The sequence below is a fragment of the Notolepis coatsorum genome, assembly GCF_963971535.1.
Source record: "Notolepis coatsorum genome assembly, chromosome: 5".
NCBI classification, from domain to species: domain Eukaryota; kingdom Metazoa; phylum Chordata; class Actinopteri; order Aulopiformes; family Paralepididae; genus Notolepis; species Notolepis coatsorum.
Window position 1 is genome coordinate 166362868 of NC_140169.1, and position 15000 is coordinate 166377867.

The 15000-nt window shown below is 50.1% G+C and overlaps 1 protein-coding gene across 1 annotated transcript in view; it reads left to right on the forward strand.

Annotated features, from left to right (window-relative positions):
• The window catches only part of myo10l3 (myosin X, like 3), a 346533-nt gene that overhangs the window by 273102 nt on the left and 58431 nt on the right, over positions 1–15000 (forward strand). The window contains 4 exon segments of the mRNA XM_084314976.1: positions 9061–9471; positions 10440–10473; positions 10869–11408; positions 11773–12732. Of these exon segments, the coding sequence (XP_084171102.1) occupies positions 9061–9471; positions 10440–10473; positions 10869–11408; positions 11773–12732 (1945 nt within the window).

A 15000-nucleotide genomic window follows, 5' to 3' on the forward strand; every position in this document is an offset into this window, starting at 1 on the left:
CTGTCTTTCCTAGTTCCCCGTCTTTCCTAGTTCCCTACCTTTCCTAGTTCCCTGTCTTTCCTAGTTCCCCGTCTTTCCTAGTTCCCTGTATTTCCTAGTTCCCTACCTTTCCTAGTTCCCTGTCTTTCCTAGTTCCCTGTCTTTCCTAGTTCCCTGTCTTTCCTAGTTCCTAGTTCCTTGTCTTTCCTAGGTCCCTGTATTTCCTAGTTCTCTATCTTAGTCCTCTTCCTTTCCTAGTTCCCTACCTTTCCTATTTCCTTACCTTTCATAGTTCCCCGTCTTTCATAGTTCCATATCTTTCCTAGTTATCTATCTTAGTCATCTTCATTTCCTAGTTCCCTGTCTTTCCTAGTTCCCTGTATTTCCTAGTTCCCTGTCTTTCCTAGGTCCCTGTCTTTCATAGTTCCCTGTCTTTCCTAGTTCCCTGTCTTTTCTAGTTCCCTGACTTTCCTAGTTCCTTGTCTTTCCTCGTTCCTTGTCTTCCATAGTTCCCTGTCTTTCCTAGTTCCCTGTCTTTCCTAGTTCCCTATCTTTCCTAGTTCCTTGTCTTCCATAGTTCCCTGTCTTTCCTAGTTCCCTGTCTTTCCTAGTTCCCTGTCTTTCCTAGTTCCCTGTCTTTCCTAGTTCTCTGTCTTTCCTAGTTCCCTAGTTCTCTGTCTTTCCTAGTTCCCTGTCTTTCCTAGTTCCTTGTCTTTCCTAGTTCCCTGTATTTCCTAGTTCCTAGTTCCCTGTCTTTCCTAGGTCCCTGTCTTTCCTAGTTCTCTATCTTAGTGATCTTCCTTTCCTAGTTCCCTACCTTTCCTATTTCCTTACCTTTCATAGTTCCCCGTCTTTCATAGTTCCATATTTTTCCTAGTTCTCTATCTTAGTCATCTTCATTTCCTAGTTCCCTGTCTTTCCTAGTTCCCTGTCTTTCCTAGTTCCCTGTATTTCCTAGTTCCCTGTCTTTCCTAGTTCCTTGTCTTTCCTCGTTCCTTGTATTACATAGTTCCCTGTCTTTCCTAGTTCCCTGTCTTTCCTAGTTCCCTATCTTTCCTAGTTCCTTGTCTTCCATAGTTCCCTGTCTTTCCTAGTTCCCTGTCTTTCCTAGTTCCCTGTCTTTCCTAGTTCTCTGTCTTTCCTAGTTCCCTAGTTCTCTGTCATTCCTAGTTCCCTGTCTTTCCTAGTTCCTTGTCTTTCCTTTTTCCCTGTCTTTCCTAGTTCTCTATCTTATTCATCTTCCTTTCCTAGTTCTCTACCTTTCATATTTCCTTACCTTTCCTAGTTTCCTGGCTTTCATAGTTCCATACCGTTTCTTGGTTCATATATTTCCTAGTTCTCTATCTTAATCCTCTTCCTTTCCTAGTTCCTTAACTTTTCTAGTTCCCTACCTTTTCTAGTTCCATACCTTTCCTAGTTCCCTGTCTTTCCTAGTTCCCTGTCTTTCCTAGTTCCCTGTCTTTCCTAGTTCCCCGTATTTCCTAGTTCCCTACCTTTCCTAGTTCCCTGTCTTTCCTAGTTCCCCGTCTTTCCTAGTTCCCTGTCTTTCCTAGTTCCCTGTCTTTCCTAGTTCCTAGTTCCCTGTATTTCCTAGGTCCCTGTCTTTCCTAGTTCTCTATCTTAGTCATCTTTCTTTCCTAGTTCCCTACCTTTCCTATTTCCTTACCTTTCATAGTTCCCTGTCTTTCATAGTTCCATATCTTTCCTAGTTCTCTATCTTAGTCATCTTCATTTCCTAGTTCCCTGTCTTTCCTAGTTCCCTGTCTTTCCTAGTTCCCGGTCTTTCCTAGTTCCCTGTCTTTCCTAGGTCCCTGTCTTTCCTAGTTCCCTGTCTTTCCTAGTTCCCTGTCTTTCCTAGTTCCCTGTCGTTCCTAGTTCTCTATCTTATTCATCTTCCTTTCCTAGTTCCCTAACTTTCATAGTTCCATGTCTTTCCTAGTTCCCTGTCTTTCCTAGTTCTCTATCTTAGTCATCTTCCTTTCCTAGTTCCCCACCTTTCCTAGTTCCATGTCTTTTCTAGTTCCCTGTCTTTCATAGTTCCCTGTCTTTCCTAGTTCCCTGTCTTTCCTAGTTCCCTAACTTTCCTAGTTCCCTGTCTTTCCTAGGTCCATGTCTTTCCTAGTTTCCTAACTTTCCTAGTTCCCTGTCTTTCCTAGTTATCTATCTTATTCATCTTCCTTTCCTAGTTCCCTGTCTTTCCTAGTTATCTATCTTATTCATCTTCCTTTCCTAGTTCCCTGTCTTTCCTAGTTCCTTATGTTTCCTAGATCCCTACCTTTCCTAGTACCCCACCTTTCCTGGTTCTCTCCCTACCTTCCCTCCTCTGGTCAGTCACCATGTTGGTTTAGAAATCTGCATAGATCACTAAGCAGTGACCCCCAGGCATGTGACCCCCAGGCATGTGACCCCCAGGCATGTGCCGATATACACAAGTCCTCTAAACAATGGTTCTCAAGGTGCGGCCTGGGGACCACTAGGGGTCCTGCAAGGGGCTCCAGGGAGTCCTTAGCAAAAATCTAAATTAATTTAGTTAATTTAACAACACTTTGTCACTGGAAAGAGTGGCTATTCTGATCATAGGTTTCACTCTCTCCTCATAATCTCCTCAAACGGGAGTCCATGGCCTACTGTGTTACTTATCAACATGGAGGATCCTTGACATGGAAAGGTTTTTAGAACCACGGCTCTAGAAAGACTCTGTGGTCATGGGATTGTTGACAACACTGAAGTTCAGGGTTTAGTTCCACCAGGTGCTGAGGTTCAGGGTTTAGTTCCACCAGGCACTGAGGTTCGGGGGTTTAGTTCCACCAGGCGCTGAGGTTCAGGGTTTAGTTCCACCAGGCGCTGAGGTTCAGGGTTTAGTTCCACCAGGCGCTGAGGTTCAGGGTTTAGTTCCACCAGGCGCTGAGGTTCAGGGTTTAGTTCCACCAGGCGCTGAGGTTCAGGGTTTAGTTCCACCAGGCGCTGAGGTTCAGGGTTTAGTTCCACCAGGCGCTGGGTTTCAGGGTTTAGTTCCACCAGGCGCTGAGGTTCAGGGTTTAGTTCCACCAGGCGCTGAGGTTCAGGGTTTAGTCCCACCAGGTGCTGAGGTTCGGGGGTTTAGTTCCACCACGCGCTGAGGTTCAGGGTTTAGTTCCACCAGGCGCTGGGGTTCAGGGTTTAGTTCCACCAGGCGCTGAGGTTCAGGGTTTAGTTCCACCAGGCGCTGAGGTTAAGGATTTAGTTCCACCAGGCGCTGAGGTTCAGGGTTTAGTTCCACCAGGCGCTGAGGTTCAGGGTTTAGTTCCACCAGGCGCTGGGGTTCAGGGTTTAGTTCCACCAGGCGCTGAGGTTCAGGGTTTAGTTCCACCAGGCGCTGGGGTTCAGGGTTTAGTTCCACCAGGCGCTGAGGTTCAGGGTTTAGTTCCACCAGGCGCTGAGGTTCAGGGTTTAGTTCCACCAGGCGCTGAGCTTCGGGGGTTTAGTTCCACCAGGCGCTGAGGTTCAGGGTTTAGTTCCACCAGGCGCTGAGGTTCAGGGTTTAGTTCCACCAGGCGCTGAGGTTCAGGGTTTAGTTCCACCAGGCGCTGGGGTTCAGGGTTTAGTTCCACCAGGCGCTGAGGTTCAGGGTTTAGTCCCACCAGGCGCTGAGGTTCGCGGGTTTAGTTCCACCAGGCGCTGAGGTTCAGGGTTTAGTTCCACCAGGCGCTGGGGTTCAGGGTTTAGTTCCACCAGGCGCTGAGGTTCAGGGTTTAGTTCCACCAGGCGCTGAGGTTCAGGGTTTAGTTCCACCAGGCGCTGAGGTTCAGGGTTTAGTTCCACCAGGCGCTGAGGTTCAGGGTTTAGTCCCACCAGGCGCTGAGGTTCGCGGGTTTAGTTCCACCATGCGCTGAGGTCCAAGGTTTAGTTCCACCAGGCGCTGGGGTTCAGGGTTTAGTTCCACCAGGCGCTGAGGTTCAGGGTTTAGTTCCACCAGGCGCTGAGGTTCAGGGTTTAGTTCCACCAGGCGCTGAGGTTCAGGGTTTAGTTCCACCAGGCGCTGAGGTTCAGGGTTTAGTTCCACCAGGCGCTGAGGTTCATGGTTTAGTTCCACCAGGCGCTGGGGTTCAGGGTTTAGTTCCACCAGGCGCTGAGGTTCAGGGTTTAGTTCCACCAGGCGCTGGGGTTCAGGGTTTAGTTCCACCAGGCGCTGAGGTTCAGGGTTTAGTTCCACCAGGCGCTGAGGTTCAGGGTTTAGTTCCACCAGGTGCTGAGCTTCGGGGGTTTAGTTCCACCAGGCGCTGAGGTTCAGGGTTTAGTTCCACCAGGCGCTGGGGTTCAGGGTTTAGTTCCACCAGGCGCTGAGGTTCAGGGTTTAGTTCCACCAGGCGCTGAGGTTCAGGGTTTAGTTCCACCAGGCGCTGAGGTTCAGGGTTTAGTTCCACCAGGCGCTGAGGTTCAGGGTTTAGTTCCACCAGGCGCTGGGGTTCAGGGTTTAGTTCCACCAGGCGCTGAGGTTCAGGGTTTAGTTCCACCAGGCGCTGAGGTTCAGGGTTTAGTTCCACCAGGCGCTGAGGTTCAGGGTTTAGTCCCACCAGGCGCTGAGGTTCAGGGTTTAGTTCCACCAGGCGCTGAGGTTCAGGGTTTAGTTCCACCAGGCGCTGAGGTTCAGGGTTTAGTTCCACCAGGCGCTGAGGTTCAGGGTTTAGTTCCACCAGGCGCTGAGGTTCAGGGTTTAGTTCCACCAGGCGCTGAGGTTCAGGGTTTAGTTCCACCAGGCGCTGAGGTTCAGGGTTTAGTTCCACCAGGCGCTGAGGTTCAGGGTTTAGTTCCACCAGGCGCTGGGGTTCAGGGTTTAGTTCCACCAGGCGCTGAGGTTCAGGGTTTAGTTCCACCAGGCGCTGGGGTTCAGGGTTTAGTTCCACCAGGCGCTGAGGTTCAGGGTTTAGTTCCACCAGGCGCTGAGGTTGAGGGTTTAGTTCCACCAGGCGCTGAGCTTCGGGGGTTTAGTTCCACCAGGCGCTGAGGTTCAGGGTTTAGTTCCACCAGGCGCTGGGGTTCAGGGTTTAGTTCCACCAGGCGCTGAGGTTCAGGGTTTAGTTCCACCAGGCGCTGAGGTTCAGGGTTTAGTTCCACCAGGCGCTGAGGTTCAGGGTTTAGTTCCACCAGGCGCTGAGGTTCAGGGTTTAGTTCCACCAGGCGCTGGGGTTCAGGGTTTAGTTCCACCAGGCGCCGATGTTCAGGGTTTAGTTCCACCAGGCGCTGAGGTTCAGGGTTTAGTTCCACCAGGCACTGAGGTTCAGGGTTTAGTCCCACCAGGCGCTGAGGTTCGGGGGTTTAGTTCCACCACGCGCTGAGGTTCAGGGTTTAGTTCCACCAGGCGCTGGGGTTCAGGGTTTAGTTCCACCAGGCGCTGAGGTTCAGGGTTTAGTTCCACCAGGCGCTGAGGTTCAGGGTTTAGTTCCACCAGGCGCTGAGGTTCAGGGTTTAGTTCCACCAGGCGCTGAGGTTCAGGGTTTAGTTCCACCAGGTGCTGAGGTTCAGGGTTTAGTTCCACCAGGCGCTGGGGTTCAGGGTTTAGTTCCACCAGGCGCTGAGGTTCAGGGTTTAGTTCCACCAGGCGCTGGGGTTCAGGGTTTAGTTCCACCAGGCGCTGAGGTTCAGGGTTTAGTTCCACCAGGCGCTGAGGTTCAGGGTTTAGTTCCACCAGGCGCTGAGCTTCGGGGGTTTAGTTCCACCAGGCGCTGAGGTTCAGGGTTTAGTTCCACAATGCGCTGGGGTTCAGGGTTTAGTTCCACCAGGCGCTGAGGTTCAGGGTTTAGTTCCACCAGGCGCTGAGGTTCAGGGTTTAGTTCCACCAGGCGCTGAGGTTCAGGGTTTAGTTCCACCAGGCGCTGAGGTTCAGGGTTTAGTTCCACCAGGCGCTGAGGTTCAGGGTTTAGTTCCACCAGGCGCTGAGGTTCAGGGTTTAGTTCCACCAGGCGCTGAGGTTCAGGGTTTAGTCCCACCAGGTGCTGAGGTTCAGGGTTTAGTTCCACCAGGCGCTGAGGTTCAGGGTTTAGTTCCACCAGGCGCTGAGGTTCAGGGTTTAGTTCCACCAGGCGCTGAGGTTCAGGGTTTAGTTCCACCAGGCGCTGAGGTTCAGGGTTTAGTTCCACCAGGCGCTGAGGTTCAGGGTTTAGTTCCACCAGGCGCTGAGGTTCAGGGTTTAGTTCCACCAGGCGCTGAGGTTCAGGGTTTAGTCCCACCAGGCGCTGAGGTTCGCGGGTTTAGTTCCACCACGCGCTGAGGTCCAAGGTTTAGTTCCACCAGGCGCTGGGGTTCAGGGTTTAGTTCCACCAGGCGCTGAGGTTCAGGGTTTAGTTCCACCAGGCGCTGAGGTTCAGGGTTTAGTTCCACCAGGCGCTGAGGTTCAGGGTTTAGTCCCACCAGGCGCTGAGGTTCGCGGGTTTAGTTCCACCACGCGCTGAGGTCCAAGGTTTAGTTCCACCAGGCGCTGGGGTTCAGGGTTTAGTTCCACCAGGTGCTGAGGTTCAGGGTTTAGTTCCACCAGGCGCTGAGGTTCAGGGTTTAGTTCCACCAGGCGCTGAGGTTCAGGGTTTAGTTCCACCAGGCGCTGAGGTTCAGGGTTTAGTTCCACCAGGCGCTGAGGTTCAGGGTTTAGTTCCACCAGGCGCTGAGGTTCAGGGTTTAGTTCCACCAGGCGCTGAGGTTCAGGGTTTAGTTCCACCAGGCGCTGAGGTTCAGGGTTTAGTTCCACCAGGCGCTGAGGTTCAGGGTTTAGTTCCACCAGGCGCTGAGGTTCAGGGTTTAGTTCCACCAGGCGCTGAGGTTCAGGGTTTAGTTCCACCAGGCGCTGAGGTTCAGGGTTTAGTTCCACCAGGCGCTGAGGTTCAGGGTTTAGTTCCACCAGGCGCTGAGGTTCAGGGTTTAGTCCCACCAGGTGCTGAGGTTCAGGGTTTAGTTCCACCAGGCGCTGAGGTTCAGGGTTTAGTTCCACCAGGCGCTGAGGTTCAGGGTTTAGTTCCACCAGGCGCTGAGGTTCAGGGTTTAGTTCCACCAGGCGCTGAGGTTCAGGGTTTAGTTCCACCAGGCGCTGGGGTTCAGGGTTTAGTTCCACCAGGCGCTGAGGTTCAGGGTTTAGTTCCACCAGGCGCTGAGGTTCAGGGTTTAGTTCCACCAGGCGCTGAGGTTCAGGGTTTAGTTCCACCAGGCGCTGAGGTTCAGGGTTTAGTTCCACCAGGCGCTGAGGTTCAGGGTTTAGTTCCACCAGGCGCTGAGGTTCAGGGTTTAGTTCCACCAGGCGCTGGGGTTCAGGGTTTAGTTCCACCAGGCTGTGGAAGTTGTCTAAAAAAAAAAAAAAGAAGCTAGGAGTGAATCCTACATGTTATTGTTATGTACCGTTATGTACCGGCATGCGGTCAAACGGTACGGCATGCGGTCAAACGGTACGGCATGCGGTCAAAGGCATGCGGTCAAACGGTACCGGCATGCGGTCAAACAGTACAGTATGCGGTCAAACAGTACGGCATGCGGTCAAACGGTACGGCATGCGGTCAAGCGGTACGGCATGCGGTCAAACGGTACGGCATGCGGTCAAAGGCATGCGGTCAAACGGTACGACATGCGGTCAAACGGTACGGCATGCGGTCAAACAGTACCGGCATGCGGTCAAACGGTACGGCATGCGGTCAAACAGTACCGGCATGCGGTCAACCGGTACCGGCATGCGGTCAAACGGTACGGCATGCGGTCAAACGGTACGGCATGCGGTCAAACAGTACCGGCATGCGGTCAAACGGTACGGCATGCGGTCAAACGGTACAGCATGCGGGCATGCGGTCAAACAGTACCGGCATGCGGTCAAACAGTACCGGTATGCGGTCAAACGGTACGGCATGCGGGCATGCGGTCAAACAGTACCGGCATGCGGTCAAACGGTACGGCATGCGGTCAAACAGTACCGGCATGCGGTCAAACGGTACGGCATGCGGTCAAACGGTACCGGCATGCGGTCAAACGGTACGGCATGCGGTCAAACAATCCATGAGTTAGTTTTTGTATTGTAGTATGTCTGGTGTATTATGTCTGTCTGTTCTCTATCTGCTTGGTTGGACTGCATGTATTTTTTTTCTGTTTTCGTATTGTTCATGTCTTTTTTTGTTTCTCTTTCTCTCCCGGGATGCGCCCCGGGCCGATGTAACTATTGGTTGAGGGGCGCAATATAAATAAATGTATCATATCATATCAAACAGTACAGCATGTGTTCAAACAGTCATGTCAGACAGGCAGTGTGCTTTGAGCTTGTCCTCAACTAAAGAAAGGATCAGTTGACTGATAGTTATACGATTTATTTAATCACAGAACGACTTCTTACCAGGAAAACTAAAAACATTTTTAATGTCGAATCAGTTCACAGAATCCCGGTCACACTAAATGGATCAAAGTGTTTGGCCAAATAGGGAATTATTGTAAATACTTCATCTATAAACACAACACTGCTTAGCTAACACAATCTTGTTGTAATAGATTCGCTCAGAGAGAGAGAGATAAAAAAGATTGTTTTCATGGATAGATTGATGTATGAACTTATAATGTAGCACTAGAGGAAAGGTCATGGGGTCAGAAGGTCATGTGACATGTGCGCCCAATCGCGTGACGCGCCCATTTCCGCCTCGACCAGCAGCAAACTACCTAACGCCTACGATCCAAACTCTAACCTTAACCAACTTCGAAAGAGTGCCTAAGCTTAACCGGCGAAAGAACTTGCCGTCACACGATAGGCGCGACCAGAAACGTCAGTGGCCAATCAGAGCGCAAAACACGAACGCGGAAGCAAACATGGGTTGGGATAAGAATTTAGGCGTCCTGAACGCCCACAACAAAATATGTGACTGTGCGACAAACGGCTCAGGAGATGCGCTCATTTGAATATGGCCGATGGTGGCAAATATAATGGAAACGCAATCTCCCGCCTGAGCGAGGTAACAAGGTTTGGGCATTTCCATCTTGTAAACTAGTGCCAGAGAGCTTGTTATTACGGCCCACAAGTCGAGCGACTTGCAGAAGTTAAGAGCATGACCATGTGTCTGTCCCCCCCCCCCCCCCCCCCTCCCCCGACAGGAAGCAGTACGTGAAGGCCCGGACCAGCGTCCTCACCATCCAGAAGAACTACCGCGCGCACTTCTGGCGACGCGTCTTCCTGCGCCTGCGCTCGGCCGCCGTCACACTGCAGAAGCACCGGCGCGGCCAGCTGGCACGCTCCCTCTACCGCGAGCTGCAGGAGGAGAAGAGGAGGAGAGAGGAGGAGGAGGAGGAGAGGAGGAGGAGGAGGGAAGAGGAGGAGGAGAGGAGGAGGCTGGAAGAGGAGAGGAGACGGCGAGAGGAGGAGGAGGAGGAGAGGAGGAAGATAGAGGAGGAGGAGGAGAGGCAGAGGCAGATGGAAGAAGAGCTGAGGAGGAGGGAGGAGGAGGAGGAGCAGAGGATCAGGAAAGAGGAAGAGCAGAAGACAACAGCTGCAGCAGACAGGAGCAGGTCACTACACAGATACCTATGTATATTTACCAGTGGTGGAAGAAGTACTCAGTTCCTTTACTTAAGTAAAAGTAGAACTACCCAGATAAATAAGTACTCTGGTAAAAGTAAAAGTCCTCCATTCAAATTCCACTTAAGTAAAAGTAGAGAAGTATTATTTTATTGAATGTACTTAAGTATCTAAAGTAAAAGTATGCATTCTACACAACATTTGTGTATTCCAGTGCTTGGGGGCATTCATTCCTCAATCCATTGACCTCTATAGGTTATGTTGAAGTGGTATGTGGTCCAGTTATGCTGCTCTGGTTAAAGTTCTGATTGAAGTTGACAGGCTTCAAATGTGAAAGTATATCATCTTCATTTTGCCATGTTTTCTATGCAACATATTTGTCTTCAAAGTAACTAGTAACTGATGGGTTCAGATAAATGCAGTGGAGTCAAAATTACAATATTTCCTTTGAAATGTAGTGGAGTAAAAGTATAAAGTTCCCTAAAATGAAAATACTCACGTAAAGTATTGAGTATCGAAAATTGTACTTAAGTACAGTACTTGAGTAAAAGTACTTAGTTACTTTCCACCACTGATATTTACACATGCTATACCTGCACAATATTCAGTAAAAAACTGTTTACTTATGTATATTGTCTATTTTTTTTATTATTTTAATAGTATAGTGTTTTATAGTGTAGTAAATGTAGTTTTATGTTGTCACTGATAATAATAATAATAATAATAATAATAATAATAATAATAATAATAATAATAATAATAATAATAATAATAATAATAATAATAATAATAATAATAATAATAATAATAATAATAATAATATAATAATAATAATAATAATAATAATAATAATAACTTTTAAATTTTATATAGCGCCTTTCAAAAGACGCAAGGTCGCTTTACATAGGGGGAAAAATTTACAAAAGTAACAAACTGATGTCTGTTGTTTCATCTTCAGGAACTCTCTGGTGGTCAACGGTGCTTGTGAGAAGGTAGGTTCACCTCTAACACGGCTCATATAACTGAATATGAAATGGAATATGAATGGAATATAAATAATGTGATTCAGAGTGACCTAATGTCTTCCATATCACTTCTCTTGTCTGTCCGTGCATCCATCCCTCCCTCCATCCCTCCCTCCCTCCCACCCTCCTTCCATCCCCTCCCTCCCTCCACCCCCCCCCTCCATCCCTCCCTCCCTCCCTCCATCCCTCCCCCATCCCTTCTCCCTCCCTCCCTCCCTCCATCCCTCCCTCCCTTCATCCATCCATCCCTCCCCCATCCCCCCATCCCTCCCTCCCTCCCCCCCCCCCCCCGCCTCCCTCCCCCCCTCCCTCCCCCATCCCTCCCTCCATCCCTCCCTCCCTCCCTCCCTCCCCTCCCTCAGAAGGTGGTGTCTCTGTCCCACAGCAGCGCTGGCGGGCTGGGGGGCGGGGGCCAGCAGACCACCTCGGAGGAGGAGAGGCGTCAGATGGAGGAGATCCTGCGCCTGGAGAAGGAGATCGAGCGTCTGCAGCGGCAGCAGCGGGAGGACGCCGGTGTGTCCCTGCTGGAGGGTGACGGTGACGGGGGCGACGGGGACGTGACCAAGGACCGGCAGAAGAGGGACGCGGAGATCTACCGGCTGGAGAAGGAGGCGTCGCGCGTCGCCACGGAGTTCCTGGAGCTGCTGGACTTCGGCGGTCTGGAGCCGTCGCTCTCCAGCGAGGAGAACCTCCACGAGCTGAACGACGCCCCGCTGGCCGAGGAGGAGGAGGAGGAGGAGGAAGAGGAGCCGGACGAGGGCTTCTTCCACGCCGAGGACGAGTGCCTTCCCCCCCCGCTGCCGGACCTGGGGGACCTGCCTCCGCCCCCGGCCAGGGCGCCTCCTCTGGACCAGGCGCTGTTGTTCACCCCACTGCCGGACCCGCCTCCCCCCCCGGCCAGGGTATGAATGAATGAATGAATGAATGAATGAATGAATGAATGAATGAATGAAGTTTACATTTTTGCAAATAATAATAAAAAAAAATGTAAATATACATTTAATTGCCTTGAATATGTACGGTCGTTGATTTTGGATTTTGTGTGTGAGCTTGCCTTGAATATATGTACATATTCAAGGCAAGCTCACACAAAATCCAAAATCATCGACCGAAAAAAAGGAATCAAATTCTTAAAAAACGAACTATAGTTTAATATAAGAAAGAAAGACTTAAAATATGCTGCAAGATATCATTTTTTTTAAAGAAAAAAACAAATGTTTGATGTTTTACTCAAAACTGTACTCCTGGATTATTTTATCCTTTAAGGCTCTGGACCAGGCGCTGTTGTTCACCCTACTGCCCGACCTCCCTCCCCCGGCCAGGGCGCCTCTGGACCAGGCGCTGTTCACCCCCCTGCCTCCCCCGGCCAGGGTGCCTCTGGACCAGGCGCTGTTCACCCCCCTGCCTCCCCCGGCCAGGGTGCCTCTGGACCAGGCGCTGTTCACCCCCCTGCCTCCCCCGGCCAGGGCGCCTCTGGACCAGGCGCTGTTCACCCCCCTGCCTCCCCCGGCCAGGGCGCCTCTGGACCAGGCGCTGTTCACCCCCCTGCCTCCCCCGGCCAGGGCGCCTCTGGACCAGGCGCTGTTCACCCCACTGCCTCACCCGGCCAGGGCGCCTCTGGACCAGGCACTGTTCACCCCCCTGCCTCCACCGGCCAGGGCGCCTTTGGACCAGGCACTGTTCACCCCCCTGCCTCCACCGGCCAGGGCGCCTCTGGACCAGGCGCTGTTCACCCCCCTGCCTCCACCGGCCAGGGCGCCTCTGGACCAGGCACTGTTCACCCCCCTGCCGGACCCGCCTCCCCCCCCGACCAGGGCGCCTCTGGACCAGGCGCTGTTCACCCCCCTGCCGGACCCGCCTCCCCCCCCGACCAGGGCGCCTCTGGACCAGGCGCTGTTCTTCCGCAGCCTCCCCCCTCCTCCGCCTGGCTTCGCTCCCGCCCTCCCCACACCTCCCCCTCCCCCCGGGCCTCCCCCCCCCGCCCCCCTCCTCACCAACGGGGACAGGAGGTCTCACCACCAGAGGGCCAGCAGCGGAGGGTCGGAGGCGGGGCCCGGCGGGGGGGAGGAGGGGACGTCCTTCGGCGGCGCGGAGTCGGACTACGACCAGGAGGAGTACGAGGAGGAGGCCCGTGGGAGTTCGGGCGGGGCCACGGACGAGGAGGTGCTGCGGACGTCCTCCTGCACCCAGAACAGCCTGGACTCCTTCAGAGGCAGCTCGGACTCCGTGAGACACACTTTATTTACTTTTTTTACATTTAAACACAAAGCGTTTTCTTTTGCGATTACTCAGGTCTAAGTGCCTTGGTCTGGTGAGCCTGGCTCCAGAGAGAGAGAGAGAGAGAGCTTCTCACTACAAGCTAGCAGTCGACCAAAAGAAAAGAAAAGCAGGCCAACTGCCTGCTGTTGCCTTTGTTGTTGTTAAATTTATTCTGTGATGTTCGTCCATTGACTGAATACCTTTATACCCTATAACCTTTATACCTTTGAACACCTTTATATATATTTTTCATTGATTGAATACCCTTATACCTTATAACCTTTATACCTTTATATAATTTTTGTACAAAATGCAATCATTCGCCATTAGTTGCTGGAACATACAGGGTATTTGCTCTTCAACATACGGCCTTAAGAGTAGAGACTCAGATTTTTTACAGGCTATAACAAACAATGACCTCTTAATCCTAACTGAGACATGGTGCAGAGAAGATGTAGACACACACTGCCCTCCTCACTATAGAGAAGTAATTTTGCCATCAAATAAAACAAAACATATTAGTCAGGGCAGAGACTCAGGGGGATTGATAATTTGGTACAAATCACAACTCCACCAGTCAATACAGATTCTAAAAACCGGGAACAATCATATTTGGTTAAAACTAAATAAAGAAGTAATCCCCTCTCAGAGAGACCTATTTATCTGTGGAATATACATACCACCCACTGGGTCTCCATATTACTCAGACGACATCTTCTCCAACCTTGAATCAGAAATATGTCTTTATCAAGGTCATGTGCTTGTTTGCGGTGACTTCAATGCCCGAACGGGAACCCACCCTGATTTCACCAGTACACATGGAGACAATTTCATATCTGACCACACCATATGCAACCATGTAAACCAGTCCCCTAGAAATAACCATGACACTTCCATAAACAAAAATGGAAAGGATTTATTACAGCTGTGTAGAGGACTGAGTCTCTACCTTGTCAATGGGCGTGTGAGAGGGGACTCACAAGGAAGGTACACTTACTGCTCACCCCTTGGCAGCAGCACAGTAGATTACATGATAACAGATCTGGATCCAGTATCCTTCAGTTCATTCACAGTCAAACCCCTGACCCCACTCTCCGACCACAGTCAGATCACTGCATACATGAAAAGAACTGAGTCTCTCAAAAATCCCCCTACACAGCCCAGTAAACTATACAACATCCCCAAATACTACAGATGGTCCCAGAACAGCATGCAGGACTACCAGAGAGCCATCGCCAGTGATGAGACACAATCACTGTTAGATACGTTCCTAGCCATGCCATACTCTAACACTGTTGAAGGAGTAAACCTAGCTGTAGAACACATCAATTATATATTCGAAAGAACTGCAACAAAGTCCAAATTAAAACTATCAGGTAACAAACAGAGAAAAACTAAAAAGGACCAATGGTTTGACAAAGAATGTAAAGCTCTTAGAACACAGCTAAGAAAAATATCAAACCAGAAACACATAAACCCACAAAATGACACCTTACGCCTCCAATACTGTGAATCATTGAAACACTACAAAAAGACCATCAGAATTAAAAGGAACAATCACGTAAATAAACAATTGTGCAAAATAGAGGACTCTCTAAGCTCTAACTCCTTCTGGGACCACTGGAACTCATTGAATAAAGATAAGCCGGAAGAAATGGCTATCCAAGATGGGGATGTTTGGACAAACCACTTCACATCACTCTTTACAACTGTACCCCTAAATACAAAAACGGAAACCAGCCAGATATGTGAAAAATTACAAAAATGGGAAAATACCATAAAGGATAATCAAAACCCTTTAGACTTCCCAATCACAGAACAAGAGCTGAAATCAAAACTCCAGTGCCTTAAAGCTAGAAAGGCCTGTGGTACAGATGGCATATTAAATGAAATGATTAAACACAGCTCTGAAAAATTCCAATTGGCTATTTTAAAATTATTCAATTTGACACTAAATCTAGGCTATTTTCCTGATGTCTGGAATGAAGGACTCATAACCCCAATTTTCAAGAGTGGAGATAAACATGACCCAAAAAACTATAGGGGTATCTGTGTGACGAGTAATTTGGGCAAACTTCTATGTAGTATCATCAACACCAGACTCATAGAATTCCTTACAGAACACAGCGTTCTAAGTAAAAGCCAAATCGGATTCTTACCAAATTATCGTACCTCTGACCATATATACACTCTTAAAACCCTAATTGACATTCACGTAAAACAGAACAAAAACAA